This window comes from Caretta caretta, chromosome 9 (assembly GCF_965140235.1).
Source record: "Caretta caretta isolate rCarCar2 chromosome 9, rCarCar1.hap1, whole genome shotgun sequence".
NCBI classification, from domain to species: domain Eukaryota; kingdom Metazoa; phylum Chordata; order Testudines; family Cheloniidae; genus Caretta; species Caretta caretta.
The window spans coordinates 55,618,338-55,635,651 of record NC_134214.1 but is presented as its reverse complement, the minus strand read 5'-3'; the positions used below and the strand labels follow the sequence as shown (position 1 = coordinate 55,635,651).

At 51.4% G+C, this 17,314-nt stretch overlaps 1 protein-coding gene across 1 annotated transcript in view; it reads left to right on the top strand.

Annotated features, from left to right (window-relative positions):
• ANO7 (anoctamin 7) overlaps positions 1 to 17,018 on the top strand; it is a 29,426-nt gene extending 12,408 nt beyond the window's left edge. The window contains exons 9-23 of the mRNA XM_048863697.2: positions 1,565 to 1,655; positions 2,379 to 2,475; positions 5,838 to 5,981; positions 6,068 to 6,205; positions 6,428 to 6,526; positions 6,627 to 6,729; positions 8,064 to 8,175; positions 10,575 to 10,629; positions 11,601 to 11,698; positions 12,377 to 12,528; positions 13,756 to 13,961; positions 14,693 to 14,835; positions 15,620 to 15,710; positions 16,077 to 16,196; positions 16,745 to 17,018. Of these exons, the coding sequence (XP_048719654.2) occupies positions 1,565 to 1,655; positions 2,379 to 2,475; positions 5,838 to 5,981; positions 6,068 to 6,205; positions 6,428 to 6,526; positions 6,627 to 6,729; positions 8,064 to 8,175; positions 10,575 to 10,629; positions 11,601 to 11,698; positions 12,377 to 12,528; positions 13,756 to 13,961; positions 14,693 to 14,835; positions 15,620 to 15,710; positions 16,077 to 16,196; positions 16,745 to 16,939 (1,844 nt within the window). The 3' untranslated portion in view covers positions 16,940 to 17,018. The remainder of the gene's footprint in view (positions 1 to 1,564; positions 1,656 to 2,378; positions 2,476 to 5,837; positions 5,982 to 6,067; positions 6,206 to 6,427; positions 6,527 to 6,626; positions 6,730 to 8,063; positions 8,176 to 10,574; positions 10,630 to 11,600; positions 11,699 to 12,376; positions 12,529 to 13,755; positions 13,962 to 14,692; positions 14,836 to 15,619; positions 15,711 to 16,076; positions 16,197 to 16,744) is intronic.
• The last annotated feature ends 296 nt before the right edge of the window (positions 17,019 to 17,314 follow it).

Here is a 17,314-nt window from a genome sequence, read left to right as displayed (position 1 = left end):
AGCCCCCGCTTTTCTCTGAGGTTTCCCCCAGGAACACCATCCATTTCCACTGCCTGTCGTTACGTTAATGTTACTTTGGTTTACTCTAGATAGCCATAAAATGTAATGATTTTTTTTGGCTGTTATTGGGAGGGGAGAGGGAGGTTGAAAATTTCCCCCCCTTCTCTTAATTTATCATTTAAAAATCGGAGGCTGTTATTGCAAATGCACAATTCATGTTTTGCAATCAGAATATTTAATAAAGTATCCCATTCTGTTGCAAACACAATCTGTCAGTTTAGGAGAGAGCTAGAGGGGAATGCCAAGCCAAACAGATAACCTTAGCTTTAGGATCCTGTATATTTGCAATATGAACTGGTCTCCAGTTTCTCTGTGTATATTTACATAACTGTTTAGGTTGTGAAGGCTAGGACTATAACAGGGTTTAAAAGAGAACTGGATAAATTCATGGAGGTTAAGTTCATTAATGGCTATTAGCCAGGATGGGCAAGGAATGGTGTCCCTAGCCTCTGTTTGTCAGAGGATGGAGATGGATGGCAGGAGAGAGATCACTTGATCATTATCTGTTAGGTTCGCTTCCTCTGGGGCACCTGGCATTGGCCCCTGTCAGTAGACAGGATACTGGGCTGGATGGACCTTTGGTCTGACCCAGTAAGGCCGTTCTTATGTTTTGTCACTGAGGAGAGGAGGGAGAAGGTGCAATAGGAAGGGAGGGAAGGAATACAAGAAGAAAAAGGAGAGAGAAATAGACAAAATTAATTAAAAATAGGTCTAGAAGGGGGAGAAAAAAAGTTGAGGCATCCTTCGTTTGTGTGTGCGCTACATGCAGCTAGTTGGCATTTAGAGGCCATGGTGATAACACCTGAACCAGATCAAGGGTTTCAGCCATTCTCAGCCAGAAACATGGCGCTCACAACATGAGAAAAGGAGAGTGTAGTCCATCCTCTCCTGCCAAGAAAGGGAATCTGGGCCTCTTGGGGTGCTGGGCGTATGGCCAAAGAACGTAATCGCTGGCTAGCATAACAGACTCCACCCTGCCTCCAGACTTGATTAACATGGATCATTGTCCCTGTGCGTTAAACACAAAGGTGGGGTTCCCACTGCCACTCGGCACTGGGTAAGCTCTGCTCCGTGGGAGCAGAACTGAGCCAGCACTGAATGGCTTTGAAAGTCCTGCCCTGTGGCCCTTATCAAACCCAGCCTCTCTGGAGGTCACGTCTCAGGGTGACAACACAGCCAGCAGGAGGCTCTTGAAGTCAATGCCAGGGTGGGATAACCCTTAACCTCCCCTTTCATCCGCATGTAGATAGGATGATGACCGCAAATGACCTCTGGGAACATGTGGTGCAGAACATGGTAGGAACCCTCCTTTACAATGGCTGGCAGGGGACTCTCCTTCAGCTGCTGGGATGCAATGCCTCGCTCCGCAGTTGGTTTCACTTGGAATGTGGGGCTCTGAATTGGGCTCTTCTGCTGCAATGAGGGTGCAGGTTGGCTACAGGTCCTGTGTTTGCAATGAGACTCCCACTCTGAGGGGCTGGCCTTCTCTCCTCCCTCTCTTTAGGTTTCTACACTGGTTGGCTCTTGCCTGCTGCAGTTGTGGGGTCACTGGTTTTCATCGCAGGCATATTTCTGATGCTGAGTGACATACCTGCGTAAGTGCCAGCCTTTCTCCCCTTTCTGTCCCTACCTTCTCCTTCCCTTTCCCACTGGCTGTCTGCAGCCTGGAGGATGTGGGGGAAGCCCCAGGGTGGCCGGAAGTCAGCAATTCCTGGCTGCCTCCCCTGAGGTCAGTCCACTAGGCCACAGCACCCTCAACTAGCATGCTCACTGTCAAGCAAACCTGGCTTCTCACAGGCTTCTGAGCAAAACTCCTGGTGAACAACCCAACTTCGAGGGGGTCAAAGTCCCCTTAACACCCTACAGGGAAGTGTCACCCTGGTCTTCACAGCATGTGGCCACCCGCTCCTCCCAGCACCATGGGTTTGCTGTCTGGCCCAGGTTCCAACATGGCAGGGCAATGGCTAAACTCTAACTAGTGGAAACTGTTGGGGGGAAGCTCCATGAGGTGTTTCTGTCCAGGCCAAGGAGGGGCAGAAAAGGGCCCGTGCTCTATGCTGCCATGTGAACATCCCAGCTTTGATCCTGAGTGCCGCACTCTCACCTGGGGACCTGCAGGAGAAAAGTGCTCAGCAGCTTTGCTCCCCCAGAACCCTCTGGCTGGTTTAAGGAGCAGTGTTTATGGGCTCTCATGGCATCCTGGCTAGTCCCTCATCACTGGAAAGAATGAGGCCTCAAGAGGTGTGAAAGGGTGGCCTTCAGCAAAGAATGTACCATGATCCTGATTTCTTTCTTTGTCTGCCTCCCCGCTACCCTAGGCAGGAGATCTGTGACAGTGAGGATCAGTACCAGATGTGCCCGCTGTGCAAGGAGTGCCCACACTGGCAGCTCTCCAGCATCTGCAGTATGTTCAAGGTGAGGTTTGTGGCTCCCAGTGGTTAATTTCCAGAGGGGAGGGCCAGGAAGAGAGAATATCCTGCAGTCTGCCCTGTAGATGGTGCTTGCTAGAGTGCCCAGGTGTGCACAGCTCTCACTCCTGCGCCAGGGCCTGGCTGAGCTGGGAGGTGCTGTGTTTATGCACTGGGAGGGGCGATAACCAGGCTGTTTGCACAAGCACAATGCCCTGGGATTTGCTCTCTGCCTTTTCTTCTTAATGACACTAGAGGAGACACCTCAGGGGGCATGCTTCTGTGTGAGAGGAGAGAGCACCAGGACTCACCTCCCCCAGGACTTCTCACCCCCTCCCATCAGCAGTGTTGGACCCTTTCCCCTCTTTCTAGTCTCCCTCCTCCCAGCCGTGCACATTCGCTGGCATCCCACATCCCCAAACCATCCCTCTCCAGCTCCTCCTCCCCCTTTCACCTTCTCTTCTCCCTTGCATCCCCTCCCTGGTCTGTTCCTCCCCAGGTCCGCTGCCTCTTCCTTGGCTTCCCCCTGCTAAAGGAATTGGTGGCTGTGATTGCAGAGCCATTAGCCATTATCTTTGAAAACTCGTGGCTAACGGGGTAAGTCCCGGATGACTGGAAAAAGGCTAATGTAGTGCCAATCTTTAAAAAAGGGAGGAAGGAGGATCCTGGGAACTACAGGCCAGTCAGTCTCACCTCAGTTCCCGGAAAAATCATGGAGCAGGTCCTCAAAGAATCAATCCTGAAGCACTTACATGAGAGGAAAGTGATCAGGAACAGTCAGCATGGATTCACCAAGGGCAAGTCATGCTTGACTAATCTAATTGCCTTCTATGATGAGATTACTGGTTCTGTGGATGAAGGGAAAGCAGTGGATGTATTGTTTCTTGACTTTAGCAAAGCTTTTGACACGGTCTCCCACAGTATTCTTGTCAGCAAGTAAAAGAAGTATGGGCTGGATGAATGCACTGTAAGGTGGGTAGAAAGTTGGCTAGATTGTCGGGCTCAATGGGTAGTGATCAATGGCTCCATGTCTAGTTGGCAGCCGGTGTCAAGTGGAGTGCCCCAGGGGTCGGTCCTGGGGCCGGTTTTGTTCAATATCTTCATAAATGATCTGCAGGATGGTGTGGATTGCACTCTCAGAAAATTTGCGGATGATACTAAACTGGGAGGAGTGGTAGATACGCTGGAGGGCAGGGATAGGATACAGAGGGACCTAGACAAATTGGAGGATTGGGCCAAAAGAAATCTGATGAGGTTCAATATGGATAAGTGCAGGGTCCTGCACTTAGGACGGAAGAACCCAATGCACAGCTACAGACTAGGGACCGAATGGCTAGGCAGCAGTTCTGCGGAAAAGGACCTAGGGGTGACAGTGGACGAGAAGCTGGATATGAGTCAGCAGTGTGCCCTTGTTGCCAAGAAGGCCAATGGCATTTTGGGATGTATAAGTAGGGGCATAGCGAGCAGATCGAGGGACGTGATCGTCCCCCTCTATTCGACATTGGTGAGGCCTCATCTGGAGTACTGTGTCCAGTTTTGGGCCCCACACTACAAGAAAGATGTGGAGAAATTGGAGAGAGTCCAGCGAAGGGCAACAAAAATAATTAGGGGGCTGGAGCACATGACTTATGAGGAGAGGCTGAGGGAGCTGGGATTGTTTAGCCTGCAGAAGAGAAGAATGAGGGGGGATTTGATAGCTGCTTTCAACTACCTGAGAGGTGGTTCCAGAGAGGATGGTTCTAGACTATTCTCAGTGGTAGAAGAGGACAGGACAAGGAGTAATGGTCTCAAGTTGCAGTGGGGGAGGTTTAGGTTGGATATTGAGAAAAACTTTTTCATTAGGAGGGTGGTGAAACACTGGAATGCGTTACCTAGGGAGGTGGTAGAATCTCCTTCCTTAGAAGTTTAAGGTCAGGCTTGACAAAGCCCTGGCTGGGACGATTTAATTGGGGATTGGTCCTGCTTTGAGCAGAGGGTTGGACTAGATGACCTCCTGAGGTCCCTTCCAACCATGATATTCTATGATTCTATTCTATGATTCTATGCTATCCCTCCCCTGCATTCCCTGTCTGATTCCCTCCCACATCTCCTCTCCCTGTGTGTACAAGGTCTCTCCTTTCTGGTGCTGGAGCAGGTCATGCTGCAGAGATGAGAAAAGGGTCTGTTTCACTTTGCTGCTTGCACAAGGAGTGGAGCAGCAGAGACAGATCTCAGGGACAGCTCCTCCTCAGGTGCTGCTCCAGTGTGTGTGGAAAGCACTGCAGAGCACGGAAGAGGCTTTGTGAAGCTTGAACTGGCTATGCAGATTCACACTACCGCATGGACATTTCTTGCCTCAGGACGTAGATCTGCTCTGCACAGGAAGCCTCTGCTGTGCTGGGTAGTCGCAAGATCCTACGCTTAAGGGATTATGGTTGTTGGGCTAATCTGATTGGCTCCTCCCTCTGTAAACTACATAATGGACCAGTCCCCCCAGCTGATGTAAATTGGCACGGCTCCATTGACTTCAGTTTTGGTCCAGACTTGCACCAGGTGGGGATCTGGCCCATTGGCTCCAGTGGAGCTAGGGCTGATTTACACCACCTGGGGATCTGGCCCAACGCTCTTTCTCTTGCCAGCAGGAGCGTTTGATAGCGCTGAGGTAAGGTTCCTCAGACAGCGAGGGTGACCTCTCCGTGTGGCTCCAACCTCTTTCCAGGGAGATTCAAGCAAATCCAGAGAGAATAAGGAAAGACTCTCTCCCTTTGTGCCTGTCTGGAGCTGAGGCCCCCTCCCTGTGCAGGGAGAGATGAATGCTCAGAGTGGGAGGGGTCCTGCTCTGAGCCTGGGGATGAAGCCTGTAAAGGGCCCCAAGCTGTGAACTGCTCCCAGCACATCCCAAAGCCACACCCTACTGTCACCTTCTCAGCACAGCACAGGCAGCTCTGGTTGATCAGATACACAGGAATCCCAATCCCTGTCTGCCCTGTCCCTATGCCTCTGTTCCTGCACACCATGACTTGCATTTCGGAGCAGCCTGGGTCTGGTACTGGCGACAGGTGGGCAAATCAGCTGTGCACTGTGTTGCCACTGATCAGTGACTCCCTGCTGCCTCAGGAGCGCTCCGGTGTGGGTCCAAGGACTCAGACTGGTCCAGCACTCTGATTCTTGTAGATCGGTTCCAGTGCTGCTTTCTCTTACCGAAACCCCTATGCTTCCCCTGGGGAACCTGTCTGTCCCAGAGAGAAACTCATTCTCTCTCTCCTGCCCTCACCCCCTTCACACACCCAGTAAGTTAGCACTCTGCTGCTCTCAGGATCCAACCTAGCAGCCCTTTCCTCCTGCAGGTTCCCTGAGCATTTCTTTCACTCTCCCTGCTTTGCTCCATAGGCAGGTCGCCTCTTCGACCACGGTGGGACCATCTTCTTCAGCATTTTCATGTCCCTGTGGGCGGTGACATTCCTGGAGTACTGGAAGCGGATGAACGCCACCCTGGCACACCGGTGGGACTGTTCCGACTTCGAGGACATTGAGGTACAGGCCTGACCCTCTGTCACACAGCTGAACTCCCAAGGCCGTACAAAGCCAAATCAAGGCAATGCCTTTTCCCACTGTCCTAGGAGCGGCCGCGACCCCAGTTCACTGCCATGGCTCCCATGACAATGGAGAACCCAATTACTGGAGCAGAGGAGCCATATTTTCCCAAGCGGAACCGCGTAAAACGGGTCATGGCTGGACTGATGATCATCATCATGATGGTAAGGGCACTGTAGGCCCCTGCCCTGTGCCTGGCTTTGAAGGTCTTCCATGGGGTCTGCAGCTCCTGGCATGACTGCATCCTCTCTGCATGCTGATTGTCTCTTACTGCCTGCATGACTCTCCCATAGCTGCCAGTGCCCCCAGAGATCAGAGCAAGCCCAGCTCCCCTAAACACACTAGTTCCTGATGGCAAGTTGATGGCCACTGGGTTGTGTTTGCAGATTGCTGTGGTTGTGATGTTCCTGATCTCCATTATCCTGTACCGGGCGATCATCAGCATCCTTGTGTCAAGATCCGGGAACTTCCTCTTTGTGGCATCGGTAAGAGGTAGATGCAGCCAGCTCTGCCCTGGGGTTTTATGGGCTTGCGCAAGCCCTGTGGGATGTTCTGGTTCATTCCCTCTGCTCTCCTCTTTTCTAGGCGTCTCGTATTGCCAGCCTCACAGGCTCAGTGGTGAATCTAATCTTCATCCTCATCCTTTCTAAAATTTACATTGCACTGGCCCATTTCCTTACCAAGTGGGGTAAGTGGTGGAAGGGAAATTGCACAGACTTCAACTGTGGTTCCCTGGGACAGTTCCTGACAAACCTGGCTCCCCATTCCTTTGCTACTTGTACATTGCAGTCACATTCACCTGCACAAAGTGAGTGTGAAACACTGCCATCCGATTTGAGAGGGAGTCACACCCACTCACACAGGAGGGGAGAATCTGATCCATTGTCTTCAGCTGGATTCTTACGCAATTAAGCAGGGGCTGCTAAAAGAACTTGGATTTAGGTGCAGAAGGGAAAAGGCGGAAAGACAAGGATCCCGACAGATCAGGAACTGAGAAAGGTGGAAGGGCTCAGATCAAAGTAGAGAGGTACCAAGGCAGGGAATGAGTGCAGGTGTTTGGTGTAGCGTCACAAGGTTGCCACCTTTCGCAGTTTTCCTGGGCGCTGTCTTAGGTCCTGCAAGCTAGATAGTGTGACACAAGGAAGGAATTTGTCTCATACGGCAAAACATCAAAAGTTGCAATGCAGGAGTCCTGCAGTCAGGTGTCCAATGGCTTTCTGCGGGTCCAGGGCTAATGCTGGTGGATGCCTGGGGAAAGCATTGTGTGTGTAGAGGGATGCTGGAAATAATTAAAGAGGGCTGAATTGTTTTAACAATCTTTTTGATTAACATTTTCATTTTGATTGAAATTTTCTTTTTTTTTTTTTAGCTTGGGTTTTCATTTAATCAATAAACCGAAATTTAGTGACAGTTGCTGTATATTTTCTGCCAAAAATTTCTAACTTGCATGGAATGAAAATGTTTTTGTTAATTTTTTTGCAGAAATATATACCAATTTTTTTGACCAGCTCTAGAAATAATATTAAAGGATAAGATCTTTATTAGCCTTTTTAAAAAGAAAAATAATTTTAATGAATTTGCTAGTAGCTAGTTTATATGTACAGTACAACATTATTGCCCTCTGCTGAACAGAATCAGAACTGTACAAGTGTGTGTCATAGGCCCTTTACTGCTAACTGCTAATTGAGATTCTCCATAGGGTCAAGAAGCAGGGCTGTGGGCTTGTGCATAAGGGGAACTGGGTTCTATCCTGGCTGTCGCCATGACGTTCTGCATGGTCATACCATGTAATATAACACCTGTGAAATCCTAGGTGACCATGCAGTTGTTGGGAGTTTTAAAAATACAGACATCTTAAAGATCAAACAAAAAAGCCTCCTAAACAACACACAGTCGTCCAGCTTCTTCTGTTACGGATGCTGTTGCCATGGTTACTGGGTGACAGGAGTAAGTGCTGGTAGTCTCCTTGAATGGTGCCGCAGGGCAGAGCTGATGCTGTCTGTGTGTGTTGCTCTGCCACAGAGATGCACCGGACTCAGACGAAGTACGAAGATGCTTTCACCTTCAAAGTGTTTGTCTTCCAGTTTGTCAATTTCTACTCTTCTCCCATCTACATTGCGTTCTTCAAGGGCAGGTAAAGCATCTCCAGGGGAGGGCAGCTCTCACCTCCCCCACCCATCCCCCAGCTCTGGCCCCCTCCTCCAAATGTAATCCCATCTCAGCTGGTGGCTGGAGTTCCTGCGGCTGACCCAGAGGTAAGCAGCTTTGGGACCTGGTGATGTGCAGTTCCAGTGGATAGCCCTAGAGCAGTGGTTCTCAAACTGTGGTCCGCGGACCATCAGTGATCCATGAGCTCCATTCAAGTGGGGGTCTATGGATAGTTCCCTCTGGTGTGCGGCTGCACAAGAGAGAATAAAGGACCACCCACCTAATTAGTGGAGCTGCGCAGGCATGGCTCCACTAATTAGGTGCTTGGACCCTGGAGAAGACACACATGTAAGGTGAGGTGGTGGCCTTGGGGGGAATGGGGGTAGGTAGGAGCAGGCAGTGGGGTGAGAAGAGAAGGGTTGGGGGGAATTTGGGACATGCAGGGCTGCGGCAGCCAGAGAAAAAGGCAACTTTTCCCAGCTCCAGGGCTGCGGCTGCCAGGGAGAGACCCCTCCTCCTTCCCAGCCTCAGCTCTGTGGTGGGGTAGAGACCCCTTCCCAGTCCCAGCTCCAGGGCTGCCATGGTGGGAGAGAGAGGGCACATTCTTCACATTAGAAAGGTAAGACTACTGATATTAGTTGTTTGCTTTTATTTGTAGAACAAAAGTTAATTATTATTGTTTTTTTAACATAGCACTTTTATCTAAAGCGCTTTACAATAGTTAGCTAATGGTACAAACAACATTTGGAAAGATCATTAAATGGTCCATCAAGACCCTCAGCAATTTTCAAGTGGTATGTGGGGAAAAGAAAAATTTGAGAACCACTGCAAGAGAGACAGGGAAACTGCAGCACTGCTGCCATCTAAAGGCAATGAGCGGCATGCGAGGGAACGTGGGGGTTCCCGGCACTATTCTAATGTGGGAAGGAGCAACTAGAAATCCCCTTTGTGCCTGTGTAGCTCTAAAACAGCCCTGTATCCATCCAGGCATGCAGTGAGCATGTCAGAGAGCTATATGGCTTTTCCAAAAAGAACAGGAGTACTTGTGGCACCTTAGAGACTAACACATTTATTTGAGCATAAGCTTTCATGGGCTAAAATCTACTTCATCGGATGCATGCAGTGGGAAATACAGTAGGAAAATAGATATAGATAGATATACACAGAGAACATGAAACAATGGGTGCTATCATACACACTATAACGAGAGCGATCAGTTAAGGTGAGCTATACACGGCTGCTACTCTGAAACATGGCCTTTTCAGTGTATGATCCCATGGCACACACAGCCAGTTGTTCAGACTGTTGAGGGGCTGGGGGTCCTGTATCAGAGGGGTCTCTGTGGGAACAGGGCAGCTCAGTTTGGGAAGTACATGCCCGTGGGGAAGCCCCTCCAAAGCGTAGAGCTGAGACTTCTTGGGCTACTCGGGACTTCTGCTCCCTGGTGGTGATGAGGGTGCTTGTGTGCAGAGCTTGGATTCTGAAAGGAAGACAGACTCTCGCTGTGTTGCATGGGGAAGGTCTGCTGAATCAGCAGCTGGCAGACCCTGTTGCAAGGCCCCAACCGCCACTATTTTATATAAAGACCCCCCCGCTAAGATCATGGCCCCATTGTGTTGCTGAGTGCTGCACGTGCAGTGAGACCCAGACCTGAGGAGCATAAAACTGAAACAGACAGTGGGTGGGAGAGGGAACAGGCACAGGCGAGTGACATGACCTGCCCAGATCTCCCAGCATGGCAGTGACAAAGCTGGGGGTGGCATGCAGGGCTGGAGTCCCAGCTCGGGCCTGATCCAGGACCATGCTGCTCCCCAGAACTGATAGAAACAGGGGATCTGAAGCAGAGGGGTAAGCAGGAGAGTGTTGGGGGTAACTGCAGCCAGCAATGTTTTGCTTCAAATACCTCTCACATGTGGACAAGATGAAATTAACATGAGGGGCAGGTCCGCGGGTGCCCTTTGATCTCCTTTCAGTCAGTCAGGCACCCTTGCACTGTGTCCCTCCTTTCCCCTCTGTTGGGAAGAACAGGGCACTGGGTGAGGGAGAAATTTCTGATATACATGCTTCCATCGCGGGATGTTCCTGGCAGGCTGGGCTGGCCTCTGTGCACATCCACAAGGTATCATCAGCGCTGGCTTCAGATGTGGGCAGAGGGAGATGATGATGAAGTAGATCTGACCTTGTCCCATTCAATACAGCAGGACTGGCTGAGCAGCATCCTCAGCCTCCCAATGGACAAGGGTGACTGGGGTGTGGGAGCAGGGCACGGTGCACGACAGCACCACATCCCGAGTAGCCTCAGGAGGTATAAGAGATTGATGGGAGAGGGAGCAAGGGGTTCAGCTGTGGATTTATTGCTATCTCTTGCCATCCTGGATTTCCCAGATTTGTAGGCTATCCAGGAAACTACAAGACCTTGCTTGGGATTCGCAACGAAGATGTGAGTATCCGCTATTAAAGGTTGAGAACACAGGAAGGGCCATGCTGGGTCAGACCAATGGTCCCTCTGGTCTAGGGCCTGACACTGGCCAGTGCCAGGTGCTTCAGAGGGAGTGAACAGAACAGGGCAATTAGCGAGTGTCCATCCCCCGTCATCCAGTAGCAGTGTCTGGCAGTCGGACGTTTAGGGACACCAGAGCACGGGGTTAAAAGGAGGTGGGAGTCTCAGGTGAGGGACTGTGTGAGGTAACCTGCCAAACAGAATGGGGACCCTTTGCTGGGGTGGCAGGAAACGCCCCAGCCGCTGCCCGGCTCTGTGCACAGGGAAAGGCTCCACAGCTCTCAGGACAGCCCTGGCCAGAGGAGGAGGGAGGCCATGGCCAGCTTCAGTGCCAGTGTAGTGGGCTCCCGGCCTGCCCCGTGCTCCCCCCCACCTCAAGCTTGCTCGCTGCCTCCGAGGCCTTTGATAGGAACCACACACAGACTCCTCTGAGAGTGCGGAGGGCCCAGGCAGGATGTGGGCATAGCACAGAGAGGAGCAGTGGCATGCCTGGGGAATCCTTGTCTCTGGCTGCCCATCCCCCCAGGACCAAAGAGAAGTGGGGGTGGTCAGACTCCACCCCTGCCCCAGCCACCTCAGGGGCCCCCCGCTGCCCATCTGCTCAAAGACTAGTGGCAGCAACTGGGGCCCCTCATTCCTGGCCCACCCTTCCCAGAAGTCAGCCCCTGGGGCTACCCTGAGGGTTGGGAATGGCAGCCGGGGGCTTGGTGCTGCAGGCTGCCTCCTCCCCAGGCTCCACTGACTCCAGGATGCGGCGATGGTGCTGGGCGTGTTAGGGCAGCGTGTGTGGCTCAGGAGTAGCCTTTCCTGTGGGAGGTGGAACCTAGAGGACCCCCCCACCCCCGCCCCATTCTTCTGAGTTTGAGGGGAACGTGCAGCGAAGCTGATGTGCCTCTGTCCTTCCCACCCAGTGCGGGGCTGGCGGCTGTCTCATTGAACTCGCCCAGGAGCTGCTGGTCATCATGGTGGGAAAGCAAGTCATTAACAATGTGCAAGAAATCGTCATCCCGTAAGCACTGAGTGCGCTATCGGGGAGGGGGAGGGGGAGGGGAGAGTTGGTTTGACTTCTGGCAGACCATTGCATCAAAGGGAGCTGCTGCCCAAGCTCTATAACAAGGATCTATGGGGCAGCAGGTGGGGATGTCTCCATGCAGGGGCACTGTGATAGATTCGGAACGAGGGGAGGGCTCAGTCAGTGTGAAGGCACCTGTGTGTGTGGCCCCCATCTGCTTGGCTTGTGCTTGGCAGGTGGCTGCATCACCTATCCCAAGTGGTCTGACGGCTATGGTTTGAACTATGGGCCCCAGCTCAGACAGGGCCAGTGCCCAGATGTGCCAGGGCCTGTCACCACAGCCCTCTCCTCCCACTAGTGAAGGAAGAGGGGAAAGTCACAGGTTGTGACTGCTGGTAGGCTTTGGGGTGACAGATGGTCACTGAGGATGGGGGACCCACAGCTGACATGGACAAGTCAAAGCAGAAAAAAGTTGCTTTGCAACAGGTCTCATGGCAAATTAGCCGTGTGCACTATGGAGCCTCTGGCTTCTCACTGCCACTGCCCTGCCTCCTGCCCGCAAACTCTGTCTGCCCACGGATTCTCCGGCATGAGCTCCTGCAGAGGAGGCATTGCGGGAAGCAAACCAGGCCAGGAATGCCCTTCCCGTGACCGCTTCTTTCTCTGCTCCCCCAGGAAGCTGAAAGGCTGGTGGCAAAAGTACAAGCTTCACTCCCAAAAGAGGAAAAGCAAGGTGGACCAATTGGGCCTGGTGCAGCAGGCACCCTGGGAGAGCAACTACGAGCTCCTGGTCTGTGAGGGGCTGTTTGACGAGTACCTGGAAATGGGTAGGGACCAAAGGCCGAGTCTGCCACCTTGGGAGACCACTAGCAAAGTGTCCTGGCCAGGTAGGGTCACTTGATCACTGACCGCACCAGAAGAGGCTGGAGGTCAGAGACTTCCTCAAGGGAGGAAACTTTTGCAGTCAATAGCGTTGATGGCGTGTGCGTCAATCACTTATCCCGCTGATGTGCCCTCTGGTGCCCGCTAGTGGTGATGGTTTGGGAAGCAGCACTTTCTCTAGCACGTTCACTTGAGTGAAGCCCTAGAGAAAGAGTGAACTCAACTGCCTAGTCTTGGTGTTGAATATTCTGAGCTCTGGGATTGCAGTCAAAGGTCTAAGGAAACCCTCCATTAGAGGTAGTAGCCTTGTGAAACTGACTCCAGAGACACAACTCTGCCTCCTGGAAGGGAAATTGCAGTCCAGGCAGAGAATTTCTCCTCTTTCCCCAGCAGAAATTGGGTTGTACAGCAGGTTCTATTGCCCCGTCTCACCCTGGCCAAACAGCCCTGCTGGGTCTGGCTTGATATACAGAATATCCCACAGGAAGCCTCCATCTCAGGCTTGGTTACCCAGGGCTCCAGCCCAATCTGTTCCACATCCCAGCTTCCTCTGCCTGAAGGCTCCTCTCAGCTTCCTTATGGAGCCAGTCACAGCAGTGAGTCAGCGCTAGCTCTCCAAACCCTTTGCTCGGCCATGGCTGCACTATGGATGCTGCCAGCCCAGGTGTGTCAGCCAGGTGCCCAGGGGTGATGGCTGACAGAGCTGTGCCAGCAGAAGGCCACGCAGACATAGCTATACCAGCACAGCAGTGCTTTTACCAGTCTAGCTTGTTTGGCTCATGGGTGGAGGTTTCACTAACCTGGTACCCCCAGGTCTAGCTGCATTCATGCCAGGAGTGCCTGGCCGGTACACAATACAGGCATCCCTATACTAGTAAAGCGTGCCTTGTGGCCTACCAGGGTCTGTCAGGTGATGCTGGCAGCCTATTACAGATGGAAAGCAGAGACAGTACATCTCCAGAAACAAACAGGGGCCCACAAAGATCTTTGGATTGCAACATATTCCCCGGGTACTCCCTGTTCTCATCCTTCGGAAACCAGAGACGGTGGGGAGGGGAAGGGGGACCAGAAAGGCCACGATCACTGCTGAACACAGCTCACAGAAGCCATCCTCTGCTCCCCTTGCCCACTGTGAATGTGAGCTCTGATGATTCTTTCCTTCTGCACAACAGTCCTGCAGTTTGGATTCATCACCATATTTGTGGCAGCTTGTCCTCTGGCGCCCCTTTTCGCCTTGCTCAACAACTGGGTGGAGATCCGCCTTGATGCACAGAAGTTTGTCTGCGAGTACCGTCGTCCTGTGGCCGAGCGGGCCCAGGGCATTGGCATCTGGTTTTATATCCTGGAGGTCATCACCCACTTAGCTGTCATCAGTAACGTGAGTTGTGCTGGGCAGTGAGGGAGAGGGAGAAGCCAGCTCCCAGCATTCAGACGCAGCCAGCCACGTTGCTGACACTTGGTTAATATAATCATGTAGCATCGTGGTCTCTTGTTTACAGATTGAAGGCAGCCACTGTGCAGGTCGGTATCGGGGACAGGGGACTGAAAGCCAGAACTAAAGAAAATGTTACTGAAATTCTACTTGGCAAATGCAAATCTGTAGACATGATATAGTAACTGGACACACAGCTGTCGTATGTGACAGAACCACACTCAGATTCAAGGGCTGCTGCAGCTCGGGCCTCTGGCTCAGTAACCCCTATTGGAGCAGCGTTGCCTGACACAGCCTGCTCTGACAGGCTCCTCATCTCTGTGGCTTAATTCCCAAGCATGACAGGCCTGGTTTTCAATGACCAGTGAGAGCTGTGCAGTATTGAAGGGTGTGTCTGCATTTGAAGAATAAATGCTTGCAGCTATAATTGCTAGTGAGCAGAAACCCTACAGGGATGGCAAGCCTCAATCCAAACTTTCACTGGGGACTTGCCTCAGTAGGAAGTGCAGGGTCAGAGTTTGAGTGGGGAGTTGGTGTCTGGGAGAGGCGGTCCAGCAAACTCAAGAGTCACACAAGGCTTCAGAGTAACAACGTTTAGCCTGAGGCTCAAGCAGGTATGTGGACATCTGTAATGTGGTAGGAACCTGGCTGTAGCACTAGTGTTTTCCTCGTTTCAGGCTTTCCTGATTGCCTTCACTTCAGACTTCTTGCCCCGTCTGTATTATCAGTACACCCGCGCCAGTGACCTGCAGGGCTATGTTAACTTCACCCTGGCGTATGCTCCAAAGCACTTTGCCTCGCAGCACAATGTCACGTGCAGGTAGGAGTCCCAGCTCAGCTGCCTGGGGGGGGCCTCAGGACAAAGCTCCTTCCCATTCTCCATTTGAATTACAACCTCTGATTTTTTCCTAGTGTTTGTTTTCTCTTCAGGACAGTCGTCTCTGTGGGGCCCCAGCTATGTTTGGAAGTGAAAGATGGGCTCAGGAAGGCACATGCTTTGTTTCCACTTAATCCTGTGTGAGACCTGTGCTAAAGTATTTCTCACCAATTATTGAGCATACTGCCCCATCCAGCTGGGGGTGGGAGAGGGAAGGGAGACCTAAAGGCTAGTTCAATTTATTAGGGGACAAAAGATACACCATTTCATAGACACACCCAGTTTACACCTGAGTTAGGAAGTGCAGCATTAGCTTCCCTAGGGGAGTGCCACTCAGGTCCTCCTTTGTGTACGGGGGGCTCACCTGTTTGTGCTCTTCTTGTAAATCAGTCTTGAAGGAACTTAAATGTGTTTTTTAATTGAGCTACTTCTACTCTGATTTACCTTGCTGCTGCTTGCCAGTCCTGGAGGAATGGGCACGTACTCCCTGCTGGAGAGCCAGCATTAGTCATGCCTTACCCTGATGGTTCATGGGCCACATAAATGCCATCAGTTATTAATTCTTAAGAGTGATTACATATGTGGAGGAAGTTACAGAAGGCAAAGTCGGGGGAGTGAAACTACCAGTGGTTGCCCTGAGGATGTTGACATGCAATCAAGAGGGCTGGAGGGCTCCTCTTTCCCAGCTGTGACCCTCCTAGGTGTAATGTCATCTTCTCTTCCCCAGGTACCGTGCATACAGGGATGAGAGCGGCAGGTACTCGCTAACCTATTGGAACCTACTAGCAATCCGCCTGGGCTTTATTATAGTGTTTGAGGTATCTCCCTCTCGTTTTCCTCAACCAGTTCCTCCGGCCAAGGTTTTTTCCCTTTGCTGTCCAATTTCTCATTTTAAGTTCGTTCTTTCTTTCTTTCTTTCTACACCTGTCCCCAGGGCATGTACTGTCCGGCTCAGCATAGACGTTGCCCTTGTAGGGTTGAAGAGAGTGTGCTCTCTGGGGGAGACTTCTTGGTTCAAGTCCTTTCAGTGCCTGTCTCGTTCCCTGCAGTGCTCCTGTTGCTTGGCTGAGAACTCCACCCTGCATGGGTCAGGCACCTCCATGCTGTTCCTTACTCATCTGGTCTTGCTTCGGAAAGAATCAGCTGTCTGATTGGACACATTGCTCTTTTCCTCTTGTTTTCAGCATGTGGTTTTCTTTATTGCTCGTGTGATAGACCTGATGGTGCCCGACATTCCTGAGTCACTGCAGATCAAGGTGAAGCATGAACGTTATCTGGCCAAGCAGGCACTGGCTGAGAACAAGGTAAATCTCAGGGCCAGTGGTCTTTATTCTACATCGGGGTAGTCAGTAGATGATCTGTGGGCCACATCTGGACCGTCAGATGCTTTTGAACAGACCCTGAAATCTTTTTATTTACGTTGGAGTCCTGAGTTTCTGTGGGCATCCCACTGCCCACGCCTGGAAGATGTCCAGATGAAATGCACTAAAGTAACACCCTATGCCTTTTGGTCTTCGGATGTTCATTAGCAGCTGGGGGGCTCCCTGTTCATAAGCAGCTGGGGGGCTCCCTGTTCATAACACCTTTCTCCATGGTCATTGATAATCTCTTCACTCATTTCTGTTGCTCTCCAAGTTTTGTTGTGGCTGTAGTTTCTAGACAGGCTTATCGGTCAGTTCTGCCCCCTAGGTCTTAAAATTCCAGGCTTCATTGGTTACGTAACTCATGCCTTCCTCCCTTAAACATAACTGATGACAAAGCAGTTTGGTCACTGTCTGTAGGATAGCTTTCTAACTCTCTAATGCTGTGGATACTAATTGTCCTTTCTCCTTTTGATCCATTGCTGAGGTAGGCCCTCTTTGAGAGAAAGGAAGTCAGAGCCACCTCCAGCACTACGCAAACAGCACCTAAAGACTGGGAGCTCGATGGGGTGCATGAAAACCAGGAGCCTACCCAACTGCGGATGATGACATCTACACACACATTAGCTGCTAGTCCTGAAGCTCATCCTCAGCAGCAGTTTGATCCTGAAGCAGAATCCCCATGAATTGCTGTTGAATCTGTTTTAGAACACACATGGTGACTGCTTCCATGTGGGTGCGAATAAAACTGAGTTCAGCCGTGGAGCACGTGATTTCTAGCACTCTCTCTTTTGGAATAGATGAACGCAAATTGACTCTGATCCTGAGCTGGGTGTCTGTGTGTAAGAAACCTTGCAGAGGAATGAATTATTTTAGTGAAATTTCAGAGTGGATAAAATGAAGCACTCCAATTAACAGTACAGTGACAGGCATACTTGAATACCAGCTAAGTCCTTAGAGCCCTGCAGGTTAAAGTTAGACGCCTGGAGCTGCCTGACTGGGGTTGGAAGAAATAATTTATAGAATGTCCTCTGAAGAAATTCCTTCTTGCTCTGAGCTAT